Below are 24,641 nucleotides of genomic sequence, written 5' to 3'. Positions count from 1 at the left end.
AGTGTACAGTTCAGTAATGTTAAGTCTATTCACATTGTTGTGACCTAAGATTTTAAATACTTAAGCAGATATCTTTGGAAAGATCTCTTTTTTATCGGGAAATTAATATTATCTCAGAATTCTCTTTTAGGGGAAATTTGAAGCATTCCTTTTCCCAACTGTGACCTAAATCATTGGCCTATGTGTCCAAATCAAACCTATCAAATAGATCTTACAGAAATATGTTTTTCTCTATGCTGAGAGAAGTTTGCAGGTCAGGTCCTGGGGTCAGTCTCCTGTACCATCTGTACGACAGCTCAGATAATGAAAATCTTGGATATAGTGTTTAATCATTACAGACACTGGAATCATTTTGAATTACTTAATTACATTTTCTAGACTTTTATTATTGAAAGATGAACTAATATGTTTTAAAAGATTTTCAAGTGAAATAATTAAAATGATTTTTTACTTGCCTTTATTAAATCAAAAAGTTTAGTTAATAAAGTACTACAATTCTTAAATGTCAAAACCTGAGTAAATGACAACATGTTAGTTTTTCATAATTGTCTTTCATAAAATCACGTTGTATGGCATTTTTTTTCTTAAAGATACTCAAATCACTTTACATATAGATATTAAGAAAATTCACATTATTTGAGTGAAACACAATAGTGACAATTGTAAGTGACAGTTCTTCAAAAGGAGAGCAGGGCACCAAGAAAGACATCTGTCTAATGGTCATTACCTTAAATCAAGTTAAAGCCTCTTTGGTGTAAATGCACCTGTTTGTGGGTAGTTTTAGTACATTGGACCAATGTGAATAAGAGTCTAAGATTTTCCTTTTATGGTTTGTTTCTAAAAATAATACATCTCCTGCAGACTTTTCCTTTGCAACAGCAAAGTAAATCAATTCTTTCTTACATGTTTGTATTTTCAGCCGACTCAGACAGTAATGCCAGGACAAGTCATGCGGGTTACAACAGGTGCTCCAATCCCCTGCGGTGCTGATGCAGTAGTACAAGTAGAAGATACCGAACTAATCAGGGAGTCTGATGATGTACGTCATCACCAGGTCTTACTGCTCTGTTCCTATGGCAGTATTACAAACCATGCCCATTTTCTGCAATGTTTATAAGATTAATCCGGTTGGGTTGGGTTTTTTTGTTTTTGTTTTCTCTTTTGTTTGTTTGTTCGTTTGTTTTGGTAATGTTCGGATCTTACATTGTAGTGTATGGGTCTCCAGTATATAGGAATTGCCTTATATTTGAAAATCTTTTGTTATAGGAGCTGTTTTTATGATCATTACTGTAATTTTAACAGAATTTGAACCACATTTGATCCACAAAATTTCACATGCAAACAAGGAAGGAAACTACCTCAAATAGAACAGCAGAGATATTAACTGTTGACATACCTTATAGCTGAGAAATTTGTTCATCAAGACTAGTTTCTGATAAAATGTGAAGGAGAATTTAACAAAGAATGCTTGGGCAAGTTCTTGAATATTACATTAAGCCAAGCATTTGAACCAAATAACCCTTCAACTCTGATTTTCTATAATTCAGAAAAATCTTTGCCATCAAAGGACAGCCTGGAAAACTTGAATTTATGCCAGTGCCCCCTCTCTAGTCTACACTAAAGGCTCCTGGGAATTGTCTTGGTCTAAACGGGCCTTCATCTTACTGAAACTAGTGGCAGTTACTGGAACCAGAGGGTCAGCCACTAATAAAAGAATAGTTTCAACTGATATTTTAATGACTGGCTATCTTAACTTGTTTTTTGAAGCAGTTTAAGATATTTTATGTCTTAAAAGCTAGAGCTAAAATAAATAACATTCTTCTGGGCTGCCTAAATAGTAAAATTTGGGCATGCTGAGAGACAGCCACTTCTCTTGATCTGGGATTGTCTTTTCAATCACTTTCCCACATGTAAGGCTTATAAAATTCAACTCTTGGCATACAGATCACACTGCCTGCTGTTAAAACTGTCCAACAGATTTATTGGCATCAGGGAAGCCAGCAAAGCATTGAAATCCAGAACACATGCATCCACAGACTCTGACAGATGACAAGACACAGTTCCAGTGTCACAGCCCATAAATGTAAAATTAATGATCACCATTAATTTACAGACACCTACTACCAGGAAAACTGTAAGTCCTTCACTGAAATTTCTGCAGATATTTGGGAAACTTGGCATGATTCCTGGGAACAGAAGAGACAGGTTATCTCCATCCACATTCGATGTATCTATTAGGGTAGCCATATAGATATATCTTTTATTTTCCCTTGAGAATGCTACTTACAATATAAGATCCAGTATTTGAAGTGGTACATTTTTTAAAAGCATGAAAATTATGAAGAAAATTTTTATTTATTTACAAATAAATTTATTGGCATCAAACCTAGTTTTTCAGAAACCTGTGATAGAAATTTATCATGTTGAAAATGTGTAGCAAATGGTTGTGTTTCTCTATATTTGTATATATTCTGGGACCTATCTGATTATAAAAGCATCTGAGTAGCTAAATTGTATTGATCAAAATTCTGTTAGATTATTCTGTTTGAAATTACATGACTTGCTTTTATTATAGGGCACTGAGGAACTTGAAGTGCGAATTCTGGTGCAAGCTCGACCAGGCCAAGATATCAGGTAAATTCATAATGTATAGAATGTATAGCCAACTTCTGTTTCTACATGATCATAAATTCAAGAGAGCATGGCTATTGTAAATCCACAGCTCAGGCATTTAGCCATTAGTGTTCAGGACTTTTAACAAGTAGCAAAATGAATTTTCTTAATTCTACAGCTCATGTCTACTCTGCCTACTTTTTCATAAACATAATAAAGGCAAATGAAATAGTCAAAAGCAACATGAGAAAGAAGTAAAGTCATCCACAGTTAATCCTACTTCTAGATAATCCAAAATTATCCACCTCCACCCCTAGGTACTCCAGAATTTGGAATCAACACAGATAATCCCAGAGCTGAGTTTTTATGCAATTAGCTGATAGCCTCTCCTCCCCTGACTACCAATAAGAATAGAATAATCTGCTATTCTTTATATACAAAAATGAGACTACTGTCTTAACATAAGGAGTGCATATATAAATTATTTTTCTTACATTGGAATACGTTTGCCCTGATCCCATCAATACTAATTTGCTCAAATGTGCTTATAACAAAGCTACAATTCTCACATCCCTATGGCAAGAAGCCAAGCTGAGTGGACTTCTGTGGCCATAGACCTGGGCCAGCCTAAGTTGTCCAAATAGAAATTACCCCTGTGACTGTAACCTCATCAGTGTTATTCTCCTCACCTCAAAAGCTAACATGCTATGGACCTCTTATCATTAATGCCACTAGATATTTTCATATAAATTCTTGCCTTATATCAAAGAAAGTTTGTGGTTGGTATTTTTTGACTGTAATGTAGTACAAAGCAATTTGTAAAATAGTTTTCAAATGTGAAATAACAGGGGCGCCTGGGTGGCTAAGTCGTTAAGCGTCTGCCTTCGGCTCAGGTCATGATCCCAGGGTCCTGGGTTCGAGCCCCACATCAGGCTCCCTGCTCAGCAGGAAGCCTGCTTCTCCCTCTCCCACTCCCCCTGCTTGTGTTCCCTCTCTCGCTGTGTCTCTCTCTGTCAAATAAATAAATAAAATCTTCAAATGTGAAATAACATATTCCTCAGCAATAATGGAAATCCTATTTCTCTCTTCCATTGTGTGATTTAAATTTTTTTATTAAAAAAGCATAGAGTTTTTAGAAGCTTTTTATTTTATTATTCTGTTCCTGCCTCATCTCTTGACTTTTTTCTCTTCTTGAATGTCCTCCTTCTTTGACACTAAAGTCAGTTGAGAAAATATTATTCTTAATCACTCTGTTTATGGTTCTGCTTTGACTTTCAGACCCATCGGCCATGACATTAAAAGAGGGGAATGCGTTTTGGCCAAAGGAACCCATATGGGCCCCTCAGAGATTGGTCTTCTGGCAACTGTAGGTGTCACAGAGGTTGAAGTTAATAAGTTTCCAGTTGTTGCAGTCATGTCGACAGGGAATGAGGTAAAAAAAAAAAAAGGCGTGGGGGGGGGAAGGTTGGAAGGGGGAGGTAATTGGACTTTCAGGTAAAAGTCTTTTTGACTTCTGTGTTGTAAATAGAACATTGTGGATTATAGATTTTACCACATACCTGTAACAAGGAAATAATAAATTGGCCTCAGGATAGTTCAAGTACAGAAGGTAAGAAGGAGGAAGACTAGAAATTACATATTGAGAAATGTTCCTTTCCATTGTTTAGAATAAACTATTACAACCAATGACCTTTGCACACACTCAGTACATATAAACAAAGAATGCTGACTGCTAGCTATAGATGTTCAACTATGCAAATTTAGTGCTCAGTCTATTAGGACAATGAATTCTACCTACCCTGCTGAGATGATGGGCCATCTCTGTGTGGGAAATAAATCAATGAATTGGGATACAGTGGTTAGCCCTTCATCTTCCTGGAAGTTCCATGTGATCCTTAATCACCAGGAGGAATTTGATAATCTTTTCTCTTTTTCTCCAAAGATAGCATCTCTAGTGGCATGCTTCTCAATATGTCAAATGTCATTTCAGCCCTGATTTAGGATGGGGATTTAGTCAATCTTTCTCTGAAAACTTTTGAAAAATTTCCTGTGTCATGTTTTGCTTAGGTTATACAAAAAGTCAGAGGTTCTAATCAAACTGGGAATATTGAAAAATGGATCTGCTTGTAATTCAAAGCCTAAGAACAGAATCAGAAACTATTGAGATTTTTTTAGACCTTTAGACCTTACTATTTTTTAAAAGATTAACAGGATTTCTTTTTTTTTCTCTTTTAATCTCTAATTTTATTCTGAAAATAAGCCATTTATTTGTTATCATTATTTTTAACTTCTTAAAGTCTTGGAAATGAACATTTTCAAAGGTCTTTCCATAACCCTTATAGTTCTTTTAGAAAGGGCAAAAGAAAAGAATAGAGTATTTGTTTCGCTAATGGAGAGATGAGTCAGGATTCTATACCCAGTATAGGTGTACTGGTCATTCCCTAAAACTATTGATTGACCCAAAACATTCTTTTCAATTGATCTACATAGTGAAGATTTTAATATCCCTAGGGCCAACTGACACTGTTTAGCATCAGAAAGAAATTCTAATAAACTGGTTGACTTAATGAACTATTCTTATTTGTGATATATTTATATGCTTTGTGCATCTAAGTGAGTTCATGGGGGTTGGGAAAGCTAAAGAGAATGAGCAAATTCATAAATAACTAGTTATTAGGCAATTTTGTTTAAGCTATATTTCTTGTATTCGTCCTGATGTTTTTGTAGGGCTGGACTATAGTCTCACCTATCCTTTTTAAAGCTATCATACATTCTGTATTAAAACTATTTGCTAGTGAAAAAAAAGTGATGGGGTAAGACTAGAGATGATACTTACATCATGGAATCTAAGGAAGAATTTGTAGTCCTAGTTTCCTGCCTCCATAGGCTTGATTATCCTTGGAGGGGCTTTGATAGATGCTATTTTCTGTGGCTTACTGTATTTATCATAGCTTTCCAAGGGAATAATGTTTCTAAATCTCTAAATCCACATTCTAAAATAATGTTTCTAAATCCATAATCTCTGGTTCCATATAGCTCGGCATTCCTTCCCTATTTCCATCCAAGGTTAGCTGTTATTATGACTCTCTGTGATTGTATAGTTTAGCTCAACAAATGTTTGTTGGGTACCTCTATGCCAGGCATTATACTGGAAAATGGGGATAAAAGAAATGAATAAAATATAGTATCTCTTTTGAAGGCTTGAGATCTTAGACAGAAAATAATAGGAAAAAATTATTTATTTTCAGAGAGACCAAAAGAAATTACACTTGTCTGTTAATGTGGCAAGTCTATAATTTAGTCAGTCACAGCTCAAGCTTCCCTTAAGTGCTAACTGATTTCCCCTGATATGAGTAGCTTCACATATGTCCACTTTTGAATCCAGTGTGGTATGATAGTAAGCAGAACAGTGGCCTGGGGCAACCCAAAGAATGCCATACAAGATGTCTGTGTATACTGTCTTTAAAACCTGCCCAGTATTTTGTGACTACATGTGTTTATTTGGGATGAGGGAATTATATCAAAATTGGGGAGGTACAGTTGTGAACTAAAACTAATACAGAACAGTCGATGTAGACATTGGTTTGTTTCAACAAACTGTGTATGTTAACATTCAGGTAATACCATCCAGTAATTACATAACTGTGGCATACATTTCCAACCTTGTGTATTTGTTCAATAAATATTTATTAAGCATCTATTACATGTTGGAATGCCCATCAGGGATTATGTTAACTAAAATCAGACTTATAAGATGTGAATACACTTTATCATGAACCAGTTTATTTAAAAGGATTTGAACAGGAAACTCAGTGTCCAGCAGGGCTGCATCAGACTTTCATCTTCAGTGGAACTAGTCCTCTTAGTCATCTACACAGCCATCCAAGAGCTATTCTCTTTTTTCTTCAAGTGACATTTAGGTGTAAGGGAACAAGAATTATACTGGGAGAGTATAGGAGCCACCAACTTAGAAGCATATCCTACATAAGAATCAATGTTTCTTATAACAATCTTAGACAGCTTCCAGGGTCCCTATGAGGGAAATGTCCAGATACAAGTGTCACCATATTCACAGAAGCCCAAAGCTGTCACTTCCCACTAGGTATTTATAGTTCCTTTATAGTTCCTTCTAGTCCATTTGCAAGTTACCAATCACAGATTATTTTTGCCATAAGAAATGCTGCCTAGTAACAAGCTGACATTTCATCTTTATCAAATTTCTAGGGAAACAGAACTAGAAAGTTAACCCACGCTCAGATTTGTCCTTAGAGATGGAAAAGGGTTTTGTTAACTCCTTACCCTCACATAATAGGATGCATTGGCTGTAGAAAATTAGAAAATAATAATAAAACTGACTACAAGCTATTCTGCTTTTTATCATTACCATGCGCTGGCAATTCTAAGCAAAGTCAGTGATAAAATATGCTGCACTGGCCAAACCATTTCCACCACCCCTCCCCATTTATTATGCTACCATACTGATGCCAGGCACTGTTCTGACTGCTCAGGATATAGCAGCAAACCAGAAAAACAAATTCCTTATTCTTACAGAATTTATATTCCGATGGAGGCAGGGTAAGGGAGATAGTCAATGAACAAATAGTGGTAAGTGGTATGAAGAAAAATAAAGGATAAGATGATAAAGACTCGTAGTAGAAGAAGTATATGCCAGATATTACCTGTTGAAGCCTACCCTACATCAGCCCTTTCATACTCTCCCCTATACAATAAGACTGGAAGGCTGAAAACCCAATTTCCTGGGCTCTGTTTCCAGCTGTGGTCCTGTTAGGTTTTGTCATTGGAATGCATTAACACAATATTAGAAGTTGGAAAGAAGTTAGCAGTATAAGCTCCTCAATCCTCAGTAACATCACTTTCCCCCAGCAGCCCTAGGGACAGGGTGACTTCCTGATCATTGGAGACACACTTTTCTCCTTTTGTTTCTCCAACCCTCTCAACACATTTGTAACCAATTCCCTGTATTAAATCCTTTTTTCTTCCACTCCTCTTCATATGAAATACCTAGATGATTTGGTTTTCCTTTCCAGACCTGAGTGATAGAGTCTTCTGTTTTATATAGGGTAATCAGGCCTCACTGATGAGGCAAAATTAGAGTGGAAATCTGAAGGTACTAAGGGTGGTGCCAGCCATGTGAGGGGAATTGAGTTACAAGCAGAAGGAACAACAGAGACAGAAAAACCCTGGGGTAGGGTGTATGCTTGTCATGTTTGTGGCTGAAGTTTAGAAGGAAAGGAGCAAAGTAAAAGGAGATGAGGTTGGGGAGATAACAGAAACAAGACCATTTTATTCTAAATAGTTTTGAGAAAGGGAAACATAACATGAAACATAACGTGTCTTAAATTTTTAAATGTTTACTCTGGCTTCAATATGGCATGGCATATAGGAGAGAAAAGGAAAAAAGCAGGGAGACTAGCTAGAAAGACATATAATATCCAGCAAGAGATTTGGACCAGAGTGGTAGCAGTGGAGATGGTGAGAAATAATAAGGATATATTTTGAAGGTAAAGCCAACAAGTTTTACTGGTGAATTCAAAGTAGAATATAAAAGAAAGTGAGGAGTCAAGATAAACTCCAAGGATTTGCCCTGATCAATTCTAAGGATAGTTATCACTTACCCAGGTGAGAAAAATCAGGCAGCAGAAATCAGGCTTCTGTTTTGGACATGTTAAGTTTGATATACTTGCAGAGGAGGAAAAGATGATGGAGGAGTAGGGGACCCTATTCCAACTGGTCCCCTGAATTGAGCTGGATATCTACCAGACCACTCTGAACACCCACGAAATCAGCCTGAGATTTAAGAAGATATATCTGGATCTCTACAAACAGAACATTGTAGGCGGTTGGTTTCGAGGTATGAAGCGGGGAGCTGTGATTCCATGGGCAGATATCGGAAGATAAACGAAAGGGGGGAGGGAGACTTTGGGATCCTGCTTCCCGCAATGGGGACAGGGCACAGACTCGCAGACTGGTAGCAGTGGGGAAAGGACTTTAGGGCAGCCCCCCAGACTGAACCCTGGAGCTGCAGGATCGCGCATGTGAACTGAGGGCAGCTGGCGGTTTTAGAAGCACAAAGGGCAAAAATGTGCCTGGACCTGGAAGCAACAGCTGAGAGCGCTGCTAAGGGGCGCACAACCCAGGACACTGCAGTTTCTAGCAGCACAGACAGAAACGGAGATAGTGTGGCCTGGAGAGCTCACTGAAACACAGACTGCAATCTCTTGATCTCTGTTCTGAGGCAGAGGGATGGAAACAGTCTCTTCTGCTCTGAGTCTAGGAAGAGACTTGGAAAGCCCCCAGAGAACGAAAGCCCCCAAAAACCAGTTTTCACTGAGCCCATCCTCCCCCTCCCCCACAGGGGGCAGGACAACTCTGCCCAAACAGGGTTGCCTGAGTAACAGCGACGCAGGCCCCTCCCCCAGAAGACAGGCTAGGAGAACAAGAGGCCACAACCCTAAGGTCCCTATAAAACAGGTGCATCTTGCTTGGGTTGTGGTCAATAATTTAGACTCTGTACATTCCCTCAACCACCCTTCAACAGAATGACTAAGAGGAGGAACCCCCAAAATAGGAAAGACTCAGAGACTGTGACTTCTGCCACAGATTTATAAATGGATACAGATATAACCAAGATGTTGGAAATGGGCTTCAGGTAACAGTTACGAAGATGATAGCTAGAATGGAGAAATCAATCAATGGCAACATAGAGTCTCTAAGGGCAGAAATGAAAGCTGAACTGGCAGAACTTAAAAATGCTACAATGAGATCCAATCTAATCTAGATACTCTAACAGCTAGGTTAAACTAGGTAGAAGAACGAATTCATGATCTAGAAGACCAATTGATAGAAAAGAAGGAAAAAAGTCCTGGGAGAAACAGCTTAAAATCCATGAAAACAGAATTAGAGAAATAAGTGACGCCATGAAATGTTCCAGTGTCAGAATTATTGGGATCCCTGAAGGGATGGAGAGAGAGAGGACTAAAAGACATATTTGAGCATATCATAGCTGAGAACTTCCCTAATCTGGAGAATGAAACAAACATTCGTGTCCTAGAGGGAGAGAGGACCCCTCCCAAGATCAAGGAAGACAGACCAACGCCCTGGCATGTAATAGTAAAACTCGCAAATCTTAGAAACAAGGAAACCATCTTAAGGGCAGTTAGGGGGAAGAGATTCTTTACGTTCAGAGGGGGAAACATCAGAATAACAATGGACCTATCCACAGAGACCTGGCAAGCCAGAAAGGGCTAGCAAGACATATTCAGGGTACTAAACGAGAAGAACATGCAGCCAAGAATACTTTTTCCGGCAAGGCTGTCATTTAGAATGGATGGAGAATTGCAGAGCTTCCAAGACTGGCAGAAACTGAAAGAATATGTGACCACTAAGCCAGCCCTGCAAGAAATATTAAGGGGGGTTCTATAAAAGGAGGAAGACCCCAAGAGTGATATACAACAGAAATTTACAGAGACAATCTATAGAAACAAGGACTTTACAGGCAACAGGATGACAATAAATTCATATCGTTCAATAATCACTCTCAACGTGAACGGCCTAAATGCTCCCATAAAATGGCACAGGGTTGCAGATTGGATAAAAAGACAGGACCCATCCATATGCTGTCTACAAGGCACTCATTTTTTTAATTAATTAATTTATTTATTTGAGAGAGAGAGAGAGTGAGAGAGAGAGAGAGAGCAAGAGAGAGAGCACGAGAGGAGGGAGGGTCCAAGGGAGAAGCAGATTCCCCGCCGAGCAGGGAGCCCGATGTGGGACTCGATCCCAGGACTCCAGGATCATGACCTGAGCCGAAGGCAAACACTCAACCAACTGAGCCACCCAGGCACCCGTACAAGAGAACCTAAAGATACATCCAGACTGAAAGTGAAGGGATGGAGATCCATCTTCCATGCCAACGGACCTCAAAAGAAAGCTGGGAGAGCAATTCTTATATCAGACAAATTAGATTTTAAACTAAAGTCTGTAATTAGAGACACAGAAGGACACTATATCATTCCTAAAGGGTCTGTCCAACAAGAAGATCTAACAATTGTAAATATCTACACCCCCAACATGGGAGCAGCCAACTACATAAGCCAACTGTTAACCAAAATAAAGAGTCATATTGATAATAGTACGTTAATTGTAGGAGACCTCAATACTCCACTCTCAGCAATAGACAGATCATCTAAGCAGAAAATCAACAAAGAAACAAGAGCCTTGAATGACACATTGGACCAGATGGACCTCATAGATATATACAGAACATTCCACCCTAAAACAACAGAATACTCACTCTTTTCAAGCGCACATGGAACTTTCTCCAGAATAGACCGCATACTGGGTCACAAATCAGGTCTCAACCGATGCCAAAAGTTTGAGATTATTCCCTGCATATGCTCAGACCATAATGCTTTAAAACTGGAACTCAATCACAAGAAAAAATTTGGCAGAAATTCAAACACTTGGAAGCTAAAGACCACTCTGCTCAAGAATGTTTGGGTCAACCAGGAAATCAAAGAAGAACATAAACAATTCATGGAAACCAATGAGAATGAAAACATCAGTCCAAAACCTATGGGATACTGCAAAGGCGGTCCTAAGGGGGAAATACATAGCCATCCAAGCCTCACTCAGAAAAATAGAAAAATCCCGAATTCACCAACTAACTTTACACCTTAAAAAACTAGAGAAAAAGCAACAAATGATGCATAAGCCATGCATTAGAAGAGAAATAATTAAAATTAGAGCAGAAATCAATGAATTAGAAACCAGAAACTCAGTAGATCAGATCAACAAAACTAGAAGCTGGTTATTTGAAAGAATTAATAAGATCGATAAACCATTGGCCAGACTTATCCAAAAGTAAAGAGAAAGGACCCAAATTAATAAAATTATGAATGAAAGGGGAGAGATCACAACACCAAGGAAATAGAAACAATTATTAGAAATTATTATCAACAACTATATGTCAATAAATTAAGCAACCTGGAAGAAATGGATGCCTTCCTGGAAACCTATAAGCTACCAAGACTGAAACAGGAAGAAATTGACAACCTGAATGGGCCAATAACCAGTAACGAGATTGAAGCAGTGATCAAAAACCTCCCAAAAAACAAGAGTCCAGGGCCTGATGGATTCCCTGGGGAATTCTACCAAATATTCAAAGAAAAAATAATACCTATTCTCCTGAAGCTGTTTCAAAAAATAGAAACAAAAGAAAGCTTCCAAACTCATTCTGTGAGGCCAGCATTACCTTGATCCCCAAATCAAGCAATGACCCCATCAAAAAGGAGAATTTCAGACCAATATCCCTAATGAATCTGAACTCCAAAATTCTCAACAAAATCCCAGCTAATAGGATCCAACAATACATTAGAAGGATCATCCACCATGACCAAGTGGGATTTATCCCCGGGATGCAAGGGTGGTTCAACATTTGCAAATCAATGAATGTGATAGAACATATTAATAAGAGGAGAGAGAAGAACCATTTGGTCCTCTTAATTGATGCAGAAAAAGCATTTGACAAAATACAGCATCCTTTCCTGATTAAAACTCTTCAGAGTATAGGGATAGAGGGAACATTCCTCAAGTTCATAAAATCCATCTATAAAAAACCCACAGCAAATATCATCCTCAGTGGGGAAAAGCTGAGAGACTTTCCCTTAAGATCAGGAACATGACAAGGATGCCCACTCTCGCCACTATTGTTCAACATAGTACTAGAAGTCCTAGCAACAGGAATCAGACAACAAAAAGAAATAAAAGGTATTCACATTGGCAAAGAACTCAAACTCTCTTTCTTCGCAGATGACACGATACTTTATGTGGAAAACCCAAAAGACTCCACCCCCAAATTACTAGAACTCATACAGCAATTCAGTAATGTGGCAGGATACAAAATCAATGCACAGAAATCAGTTGATTTCTTCTACACTAACAATGCAACTGTAGAAAGAAATATTAGAGAAACGATTCCATTTACAATAGCACCAAAAACCGTAAGATACCTCGGAATAAACCTAACCAAAGAGGTAGAGGATCTATACTCTAGGAACTACAGAACACTCATGAAACAAATTGAAGAAGACACAAAAAGATGGAAAAACATTCCATGCTCCTGGATTGGAAGAATAAACATTGTTCAAATGTCTATGCTGCCCAGAGCAATCTATACCTTCACCGCCATCCCGATCAAAATTCCAATGACATTTTTCAAAGTGCTGGAACAAACAATCCTAAAATTTGTATGGAATCAGAAAAAAACCCTAATCTCCAAGGAAATGTTGAAAAAGAAAAACAAAGCAGGGTGCCTGGGTGGCTCAGTTGGTTAAGCGACTGCCTTCAGCTCAGGTCATGATCCTGGAGTCCCAGGATCGAGTCCCGCATCAGGCTCCCTGCTCAGCAGGGAGTCTGCTTCTCCCTCTGATCCTCTTCCCTCTCATGCTCTCTGTCTCTCATTCTTTCTCTCTAAAATAAATAAATAAAATCTTAAAGAAAAGAAAAGAAAAACAAAGTTGGGGGCATCACATTGCCTGATTTCAAGCTCTATTACAAAGCCGTGATCACCAAGACAGCATGGTACTGGCACAAAAACAGACATACAGACCAATGGAACAGAATAGAGAGCCCAGATATGGACCCACAACTCTATGGTCAAATAATCTTCAACAAAGCAGGAAAAAATAGACAATGGAAAAAAGACAGTCTCTTCAATAAATGGTGCTGGGAAAATCGGACAGCTATATACAGAAGAATGAAACTCGATCATTCTCTAACACCATACACAAAGATAAACTCAAAATGGATGAAAGACCTCAATGTGAGACAGGAATCCATCAAAATCCTAGAGGAGTACATAGGCAGTAACCTCTTCAACATCGGCCACAGCAACTTCTTTCAAGATACATCTCCAAAGGCAAGTGAAACAAAAGGGAAAATGAACTTTTGGGACTTCATCAAGATAAAAAGCTTCTGCACAGCAAAGGAAACAGTCAACAAAACAAAGAGGCAACCCACTGAATGGGAGAAGATATTTGCAAATGACACTACAGATAAAGGGCTGGTGTCCAAGATTTATAAAGAACTTCTCAAACTCAACACTCAGAAAACAAATAATCAAGTCAAAATGTGGGCAGAAGATATGAAAAGACACTTCTCTGAAGAAGACATACAAATGGCTAAGAGACACATGAAAAAATGTTCATCATCATTAGCCATCAGGGAAATTCGAATCAAAACCACATTGAGATACCACCTTACACCAGTTAGAATGGCAAAAATGGACAGGGCAAGAAACAACAAATGTTGGAGCGGTTGTGGAGAAAGGGGAACCCTCTTACACTGTTGGTGGGAATGCAAGCTGGTACAGCCACTTTGGAAAACAGTGTGGAGGTTCCTCAAAAATTTAAAAATAGAGCTACCCTATGACCCAGCAATTGTACTCCTGGGTATTTACCCCAAAGACACAGATGTAGTGAAAAGAAGGGCCATATGCGCCCCAATGTTCATAGCAGCAATGTCCGCAATAGCCAAACTGTGGAAAGAGCCAAGATGCCCTTCAACAGATGAATGGATAAAGAAGATGTGGTCCATATATACAATGGAATATTACTCAGCCATCAGAAAGGATGAATACCCAACTTTTACATCAACATGGATGGGACTGGAGGAGATTATGCTAAGTGAAATAAGTCAAGCAGAGAAAGTCAATTATCGTATCATTTCACTTATTTATGGAACATAAGGAATAGCATGGAGGACATCAGGAGAAGGAAGGGAAAAATGAAGGGGGGGAAATCGGTGGGAGAGATGAACCATGAGAAACTAGGAACTCTGAGAAACAAACAGGGTTTGAGAGGGGAGGGGAGGGGGAGATTGGTTAGCCTGGTGATGGGTATTAAGGAGGGCACGTACTGCATGGAGCACTGGGTGTTATACGAAAACAATGGATCGTCATCACCACATCAAAAACTAATGATGTATTGTATGGTGACTAACATAAGATAATAAAATTTTAAAAAATAATAATAATAATACAGGTGAGGGGTACCTGAGTGGCACCATCAGTTAAGCAGCTGGCTCTTGATTTTGGCTCAGGTCATGATCTCAGGGTCCTGGTATCAAGGTGTGTAGGGCTTGCACTCAGTGAGGAGCCTGCTTTGGGATTCCCTCTCTACCTCTGCCCCTCCTGCCATCACTCACACACCTGCACATGTGTGCTCTCTCTCTCTCTCTCAAATAAATAAATAAATAGATCTTTAATAATAATAATAATAATGATGATGATGATAATAATACAGGTGAATCAAAGTGGAATTCTAAAAAATAAGTAATCCAGAGGAAGGGGGGGAAAAAAGGAAAGGAAAAAAGAAAAAACAAAAAAGAACAAACAAAATATAAAATGGCAGATGTAAGCCCTAACATATCAATAATTACATTAAATATAAGTGGTCTACCTTATTTGTAATACCCAAAACTGGAAACAGCAATAGAAAGACATGAACTGTTGCTACATGCAGCAACCTGGATGGATCTCAATGGTATTATGCTGAGTGAGGAAAAAAAAAAATCTTAAAAGTTTACACATTATATGATTCCATTTATATAACATTCTTAAAAAGACAAAATTATAAAGATGGAAAATGTATTAGTGTTCTCATAGGTTAGGGATGGAGAGGACGGAGAATGTGACTATAAAGAGATAGCATGAGGGATGTATCTTTGAGGTGATGAAACAGTCCTGTGTCTTGATTTGAGGTGGCAGGTTACAGAAATCTACATATGTGTTGAGGTGGAAAAAGAAGTATACATATACCTTATACCAATGTCAGTTTCCTGGTCTTAATATTATTCTATAGTTATATAAAATGTAACCATTGGGGAAACTGGGTGAAGGGTACAGAGACCTCTCTGTACTATTTGTATAACTTTCTGTGAATATATAATTACAGTTCTGAATGAGCTGGTGTTAAAACAATTTTTCTTTATAGATTTATTTATTGGGGCACCTGGGTGGCTCAGCTGGTTAAGCGTCTGACTCTTGGTTTAGGCTCAGGTCATGATCTCAGGGTTGTGAGATTGAACCCCACATTGGGCTCCATGCCAGTGGGGAGTCTGCTTGTATTCTCTCTCTCCCTCTCCTTCTTCCTCTCCCCCTGCTTATGCTTGCATGCTCTCGCTCTCTTGCTCTCTCTCTAAAATAAATAAATAAATCTTTAAAAAAAACTAATTCATCTTGTAGGGGAGGAAAAAATATCTTTTTCCTCAAGCCTTTTAATGTCTCAAGTTCTAAATTTTGTTACCCCTATAACAAAAGACAGATTAGCAAGAGAAGAGACATACACATTTATTTAATATAAGTTTTATGTGACATAAGAGCCTTCCTAAGAAAACAAAGACCTGAAGAAATGTTAAACATGAGCCTTTTTATATTAGGCTTGATGAGTGGAAAGTCATGGAAAAAGATAATAGGATAAAGGGTATGAGGAAAGTGTAGTAAACTGAGGGAAACAGCAAGGCTTGTTCATTCAGATTCCTCTAGTCCCTTCATCTTCAGAGACAAGAATGCTCCTTTCCTCCAGGCATAGGGAGGGCACCTCTCACGTGAGGGTTTTATGACCTGCTTAAGGAGAAGATCAGAAAGTCCTTCCTACACATGCCATTTCTCAAATTCCTTCAGCTTGAAACATCCAGTGTAACAGTTGCCATATTTTGGGGTAGCATGTCTTGGACCTCATCAGCCTCTTTTCACAGACACATATTCCATATCATCATTCTCAGACTTAGATGAACACAAATTTTGCTATCTTGTAGCAAAACCAGAAAAGGAAATTGAGAAGATTAAAATTTAACTAGAATATTGTTCTAGTATAATTTCTTACATACTATTAAAGTCAGGACAATATTTAAACCAAGATTATCAAATCAGTCTAATTTGTACAAAAAGGCATCATAATAGAAATAGAATGTGGACTTTTTTTCAAATACAATTTGTAAACCTCTGTATTTATAAGCCAAATTCTTAAATTATGTTTGGAAGGTCCAAATGTTCTTTTTTCTTATAACCCAGTAACCAAGGCAATTAGTTTAACTCTCAATTAAAACTTTTTTTCCCAGAGTTTAATCAAAAGCTATTTAGAGTAAGAACATGCTCCATTAGAGCTTATAATCTGACCTTTCTCCCCTCTCTTTGTGTTAGATCTGTTTATCTGGACTGAGTATTTTTTTTTACTCTGCATATTTCTAAGGTGTGCCCATAATGACTAGAATTGGTTTTTGATCAATTAGTGAATTGAGTTTTGTAGAAACGGGAGAAAGAAAAGTAGGAATGTATAAGGGAGATGCTTGCAAGAGATATGGAAAGAGTTACCACTATAAAAGTCTAATTATCCTCCCTTTGCAAAGAGAGAAAAGGTCTTAGATGCAGACAAACCCATTTCAAAACATAAAAAAGGGAAAGTGAGTCATTCTAGCCAATTTTAGGACCTTTGGTAATTCAATCAAGACCATGGGATTAAATCCCTGAAGAACAGAAACAAAGAAGGGTGTTTCTTAAAATAAACTGATTTCTTTTTTTTTTTTTTTGGTTTTTTTTCATTATATTATGTTAATCACCATACATTACATCATTAGTTTTTGATGTAGTGATCCATGATTCATTGTTTGCGTATAACACCCAGTGCTCCATGCAGTACGTGCCCTCTTTAATACCCATCACCAGGCTAACCCATCCCCCCACCCCCCTCCCCTCTAGAACCCTCAGTTTGTTTCTCAGAGTCCATAGTGATTTCTCTTTTAGAAAGGAGACAGAGAACCTCCTCATGAGGGTTGCACAAAAAAATTTTAAATTTTTTACATTTTTATTTAAATTTTATTTTGAAGCTTGGCAAAACAATAAAAATGCTAATCTGCATTGAATATTCATAAATGTATTCCCCTTTGTTGTCAACATGCTTTTAAGTGAATAAATGTGGTAATGTCATATGTACTCCAAAATGACCACTGGAATTCCAAATTGTTCTTGATGGGATGTGAGGGCGATCTGGCTGTGACATCTGTCACCCCATTGATCGCCAGGGTTGATTCGGCTGATCTGGCTGTCTAGGCGGGTGTCCCCTTCCTCCCCCACCGCTCTATGTGCGTCCCTCCTGAAGCTGCACGCTCGGTCGAAGAGGACGACCTTCCCCGATAGAGGAGGACTGTTCTTTGGTCAAGGGTATACGAATAGCTGCGCTCCCTTAGTAGAACCTCCAAACAAGCTCTCAAGGTCCAAATTATTCTTGATGAATTTGTGCTATTTATTTATTTATTTATTTATTTATTTATTTTTAAGTAGGCTCCACGCCCAGTGTAGAGCCCAGCATGGGGTTCAAACTCAAAACCGTGAGATTAAGATCTGATCCAGCCACCCAGGCACCCCGAGTTTATACTTTTTAGAAAGATAAATGCAAGAAAAATAAAACAAGCCAGAGTTATGCCAGGAGGTGGCACAAGTTTATTATTAGATGAACACATGAATTCATTAGCTAAGGTCAGTCAAAAGGGAAAATATTGCTTATGTATTATGTCTAAAGTCCTTAGCACTGAGGTTGAATCCCTAACAGGTGACCCTAAAAATCAGTGGAAAGAGGTAGAGATGGCTTCCAAAGCCAGTTTTTCAAACATAAAGAAAAGTTCTTACAGACACACAACAATGTAGCCAAATAAACTACATCTTTTTTGCTGACAAACAGAATGATTAGTATCAAATCAATGCTCTAGCACCTCTACAAGGAAAACAAAAATTCATACAAATTGGATCAGATAACCAAAAGTCCTCATAACCTTATTCTTACAAAAAACAAAATTGATATCAACTAGCTTTGGAAGCTCAACAAAAAAGGATTAGACCTTAAGCAAGTGCTGGACTTACCATCATAGACAAAGAATCTCCAAAGCAAAGAGGCTCAAGAGACCTCCATGAGGTGCAATGTAACCAATATGAGAACTGGTAGAAAGGGTTCTTGCCTAAGTCTTGGTGGGACCTACATGACTATCAAAGTCTTAATACAATGACCATCAGGGAAACCTGTTGATTATATAAAGCAGTGTATATTAACATTTCCGAGCAAGGGAGAGTATCACTGTGGCACAGTCCCGGTAGTGTCCCAAAAGGAGGAAATTAAGGACAATTAGAGGAGTTTGAGAACTGAAGTTGGTCATGAGAACTGGGGGTGGTTTTAAGGTAGAAGTTAGTAAGTAAGGTCTAGGCAGAGACTGATCAGATTTGTGAAATAGGTGATTCGCTGAAACAGTCTTATCTTTGGAGCACATGAGTTCATGTAGAGTTATCATGGTCTCAATTTGTCCTTGTTCTTGGAGCATATAAATCTAAACAAGTTTGTGTTAAAACAATTTGACTTCAGATAGTTGTTTGAGTTACATTTCATAGTTTGATACAGTTTATCTGTTATGCAAATAATAGTACAGTTTTGCAAATTGATGTTTCTGTTTTATTTCTCAGAAGGAAAGAGTTTGTAGGCAAGATAACCAATTATAAGGATTTGCAAACATTCAGACATATTGAATGTAAGGGGGGGCCTTGGTAAGAGCGTGACTGAAAACAGGGTCAAGGAGGAGATATATTAGGATGTTCTTAAGGATTGTAATCTTTGGGAAGATAGAGGACTACAAAGGGAAATAAAAAGAATCAAAGGTTTAATGTGTGAAAGTGCACCATTGATAAGAACAGAAGAAATTGAAATTTAATATATGGTAGACAGGAAAGTAACAAGGTATGGAGATGATTGTTTATATGTTTTTTTACTTTGTATTTTTCTTTCTTTTGTATTTTAACTGTGACAAGTTTCAGGCATCATTCCAAAGATGACCAGAAATATAGGATACCAGAAAATAAAATTAAGTTTTAAAAGGAAATATTGTGAATTTATTCTATATTCGGACTTATACTCCCATCCAGTTGCTTGTTTTCTTTGAAAATACTTAAAATGCACCGTAAATCCCACACCCTCATTTAACCAGGTATTATTTCATTATGTCAGTTTTACATATAAATAACTAGTTCTCCAATGATCTTTAATTGTTCTGTTATTTCGAGAACTGTTTGCAGCAAATAACAGAAAGGAATGTGAATGTCAAAGAAAACACCCTAATAAGAGGGACTCTTATTTAGTTGGTGGTCAGTACCCTTCTGTGAAAAAAAAAATTATATAACCACACAGTTTTCTTTCTGAAGCAATTTGTCTAATTAATGGAGTTAAAGAGCTGTAAGCCTTTGCCTTTATAAAATTATAATGACTTCAATAACTGTGTGTTAATTAAGATCAGAAAATTAATCTATATTAGCACTGCAGGAGCAATTTTCTAAGCTCTGTCAGTCACATGGCATCTGATTAAGTTAAATTAATGCAGTATTTGAAGGGAAGATTCCCAGGTGACACTGAATAAGATGATCAGTTTTTCTCTAGCTATTTTAAGGGGACAGTTGGTTGCAAAGCTACTACTTTTCCAATGCAAAGCCAAAGGTCCTGCCACATGGTATCACCACTGAGTCAGAAGGAAGATTGAAGGGCTAGAGGTTATTGTTTGGGAGAACTGAGATATGAAGAACTGAGTATTGTTTGGGAGAACTGAGATATGAAGCCCTGAGTATTGGTCATATTAATAGCCTACGTATCTAAAATGTGCAGGCTTGCCTTCAACCTCCTAAGATAATATTCCAGATTTCCTCACTTCCAAGATGTACTTTTTTTCATTTTATATTTCTGAAATCAAAGTCCATCTTGAAATTGATGTATAAATTAAAGTTGCGTTTTGGTAAAGTCTGCATGTGTTAAGGATCCCTACTCTTAAGTGTTTTATAACCTAATCTAAATCTGTATTCACACTATAGACTAATTCTATCTGTACTAGTATCTAGGAGTAAAATATGAGAACAAGTGGGGTAAAATATGCGCTCTTTAGGAAGAGAATCATATTTATTATATATTTACCCATATTAACCCATTTCTATATGCTCCAAGAACAACATTTACCCATATTTACCCATATTTACCCATTAACTGAGAGAATCATATTTATTATATATTTACCCATATTAACTAACTAACCCATATTACCCATATTAACTAATTATTATATATTAACCCATATTAACTAGTTCATTACCTCAATCAATCCTGACAACTACTTTTCAAGATAGTTATTATTACTATATGTTATAATCGAGAACATTAGGCATAATGTGTTTGGGTAACTTGAATTTGAATCTTGTCTGAATCCCAAGCTCTTCCTACTATACCACCCTGCCTCACTGGAACATCCTAACATAGAATAAGCTTCTAATTATTTTTTTCATAGACATATAATGGTAGATATTAAATCTCTAAAGAGTGACTCAATTCAGAGTCATGGAATAATTGTGCATATGTCTAGTTAAGTATTATTTGTTTAAGTTTGCTAATAAAGATACAAGACACCTGTCTCCCTCTCCTTCAAATAAGTTCAACTTCTTTGGTACTGTTGATCTCACTTCAGAAAAGAGATCAAAAAGCTTGAAACAAAATATTAACAATCATTCTCTTCATACCTGAGAATATCATGTCACACAGTCTCTACCTCAGATGTTCTCAGTGAAAGACAAACTGGAAAATAATACTGGGAGGGATAAAGGAGGTTGTTTTATTTAGTTTATCCTGGTGAGCAACCACTGGGAAGGCCAATCTCTACAGAGCACTATTGTCAAACTGTAGCCAAAGCAGGTGTGATATTTGGCCTGCTGTTTAGTCACCATTTAAATTTCTGCATGCTTTTTAATTCTGGAAGAATGTTTTTTTCAATCTCCTATACTCTCAATATTTATTCAGAGATCCTTTGGGCATGTATCTTCTATGTGCCAGATACTGTAGTAGATGTTAGATAAGGTAAACTCTGCTTACTAGATCTATTTCTTTTCCATCAACCATAGGCAACACCAAAAAGAATAATTTGTGGTGTTTTTTTTGGCTTTGTAGCTGCTAAATCCCGAAGATGACCTCTTACCAGGAAAGATTCGAGACAGCAATCGTTCAACCCTCTTAGCAACAATTCAGGAACATGGTTATCCCACAATCAACTTGGGAATTGTGGGAGACAAGTAAGTATTGGATTTTATTTGGAAGTTGTTATTGTACACATTTGAATTTTGGGAGTGCTAACTAGGTGGGATTGTTGTTAAAGAGAAATTTAATACCATAATTTTCATTAATCTCATTCTTCAGAAGCAAAAGAATTATGAACATGTCTGTGCCTTTTTGCGATAGACATTGTCCTGGAGTGTCTATTACAACAGGAGAAATATTTTTGTTCTCCTATAGTTATGTAAAGTTTCCAAGGATTTTTTTTTTTATATCATTGGCTTTATTCTAATGGAATTAATGGTGATGGTATTATTCCTATTCACACTCACTTGTTTCAAGAAAGGCAGGAAAGACATGAGTAAGAAGATAAAGAATGTTAAAATTCTCACTAACTGCTCCTTTGCAGTTTAAGTACAATTGTTTTCTAGGACTTTTATATTGATTTTTTTGTATCTTATGTAACCCAAGTTTCTGTAGCCTTCACCCACTTGTAAGTACATATGGAGGCACATTGACTAGAATTGCCCATCTCTAAGAGCATATTACCCTATATTCTAAATTAACTGAGCCCTCTGCTAAATTCCCCAAGGATTTATATGAACTTCCAACAGATTTTCACATGTGATCAAGAGCAAGTCTGCTCTTTCTGAGCATCCCACTACCAAGTGACATTGCTACTCAGCCCTCTCTCACCAGGATTTCCAGTTCACAAGAGGCATACCTGCTTTTAATAATACTCAAACATCAACCTGGTGGAGACAGAGCTGGGAGACAAATCTGAGTGACAGATAGCATGATGTATCTGTCCCCTATAATTGCCCCTTTCCTTTATCACCACCTTGTAACTGAATAAAGCTCATTATGTCTGGATCCTTCTTCCCCAGCACAAGGTAGGAATTTCCCAGCAAATGCGCTTTTGAAGAGGCTCTGCCTTACCATTTCACAAGATATGCTCTGACACCTCTATCCCAGCTTAAGCCCAACCTGGACACAGCATAATCCAAACCTTGGACCCAGCATCCTACCAATAACATGAAAGGGAGTAGCTTTTATGTCCTTTCACTTTTTAAAGTCCTTTCCTCCTTGTTTTTTTCTTTTTCTGATGATATTGGAATAGAAGCTGTTAGGTATACTTTCAAATGTCATTGTTTTTAAAATCTTAACATTTGTATTTACCTGGATGTTTAGCTCTAGAGACACCCATAGCTAAGTAGCCAGCCAACTTAGAACCCATGCTGGTGAAGACAATGTCACAGGCTGCTTAGTATCACCCTGACCCAGGCTCCCTAGCCCTTGGAAGGAAGTAGAAAGAACCCACTGGAAAAAAAGGGGGGGTGCATTTATTTGAATTTGGGCCTGACCACCAATAACCTGTCCTTTCATATAAAACTAAAAGTTATCCGTAGATACACCTTTAAAGAGGACAAAAATTAACTTCCCAAAGGAGGTTAGAGGAACCCAAGAGTTCCAAAAGCACAGAGCAGATCCTGAAACTCTAGAGAACAACTTACCAGATCGTTTAGGATTTGTTTCCCACCCACAACTGGCTCTGGTCCTGTCTTCAAGTGCATTAATGAGCTCTAAGGAATATTATAAGGTAAAAGAAGCTTGTTTGTTTTTCATTTTACCTTAAGCTGTTCTGTACTATAATTCTGTCTACTCCTCCTATTTTTGTACTTTTGTATAAAAAAAATGCTTGCTTGATATACTATCTATGCTGCCAGTACACCAGTGAAAGCCTGTGTTGATATGCTAATATTTAATTGTCTGTTGATTTGCAGTAGACATTTACTAATAATTAATATTGATATTACATATAACTCCAAAATATACCTTGAAAGCAGCATATAAAGAACAATAAAATGATAAGCAAGATATAGGCAATTCTGAGAATATGCAAATCTCTAGTGTATATTCTTTTCTCAGATGGAAATATCTTCCATAAAACTGAAAACAATTTTTTAAAAATACAACAATGCAAATCTAGACTTTCTCAGTGAGAGTGCTATTTTGAAGAGGCCCAGAGTAAATGGTTGGAATGCGGAGATGGAATGCGGGTGGAAAGAATTTATAACTGTTCTAATGGAAATCTATGTTGGAGTTTAGCAAAGGAAACAAGGTACATTTAATCTGCAGCCTGTTGATACTCTGTGAAGGTTACCTCCCACTTCATTCTTCTCCTTCCTATGTAGCCTTTTGCTAATGAAAGCAAATGTTATACAGAAGCCTCTCTGTGAAGCTCTCCAGGGAAACACAACGGTCATGGGAGAAACTACACTTTGTGTAAAGCAGGGAGAGAAATAGCTCAAGAATGTCAGTAAGCCCAGAACCCCTGCTCAGCTATGACCGATAAGAATAGGGAGTAAGAGCTCTATTCTTGTATTTAAAGAAAGATTAGTGTCTGGTTTTTAAATTCTGTGATTCTACTTCTCAGCTCTTATTTTTATCACCAACCATAATTTTAATGATAAATGTTAACATCCAAATAAGTTACAGAGTCTTAATCTGTAACTTATTTGGATTAAATTGAGCTAAATTTTGCCTTTGCTTATTCTACATTTTATTTAAAAAGAGAGTACAGTGAAGATTACGGGAAGGATGCTTCAAATACCTGAGAGTTAACAACTATATTTTAAAGCGTTCACTTATAAATATTTTGTGCATATTAAAATATATTCAGTAAGACATAGTTTCTCACAGCACGTGGAACACAATATTCTTGGGGTTCCTAGTTGTTTTTTTGTTTTGTTTTGTTTTTAAGACAAATTTTGAAACCCAGAGATGTTAAATGAACTTGCTCAGCATTATACAAGTTAGTGGCAGAGGTGAAAATGGAAGCTAAGTTTTGAAATTAACAATCTACAATTCTTTGCTATCATTACGAAGACA

The 24,641-nt window shown here is 37.4% G+C and overlaps 1 protein-coding gene across 5 annotated transcripts in view; it reads left to right on the top strand.

Annotated features, from left to right (window-relative positions):
- GPHN (gephyrin) overlaps positions 1–24,641 on the top strand; it is a 626,508-nt gene that overhangs the window by 545,274 nt on the left and 56,593 nt on the right. For all 5 annotated transcript variants that reach the window (XM_034992943.1, XM_034992941.1, XM_034992938.1 and 2 more), the window contains 4 exons: positions 920–1,039; positions 2,576–2,634; positions 3,892–4,045; positions 21,648–21,769. In XM_034992943.1, the coding sequence (XP_034848834.1) occupies positions 920–1,039; positions 2,576–2,634; positions 3,892–4,045; positions 21,648–21,769 (455 nt within the window). The remainder of the gene's footprint in view (positions 1–919; positions 1,040–2,575; positions 2,635–3,891; positions 4,046–21,647; positions 21,770–24,641) is intronic.

This window comes from Mirounga leonina, unplaced genomic scaffold (genome assembly GCF_011800145.1).
Source record: "Mirounga leonina isolate KUSES-001 unplaced genomic scaffold, KU_Mleo_1.0 Mir_82, whole genome shotgun sequence".
Classification (NCBI taxonomy): Eukaryota; Metazoa; Chordata; class Mammalia; order Carnivora; family Phocidae; genus Mirounga; species Mirounga leonina.
This window is presented reverse-complemented; position numbering and strand designations above follow the sequence as displayed.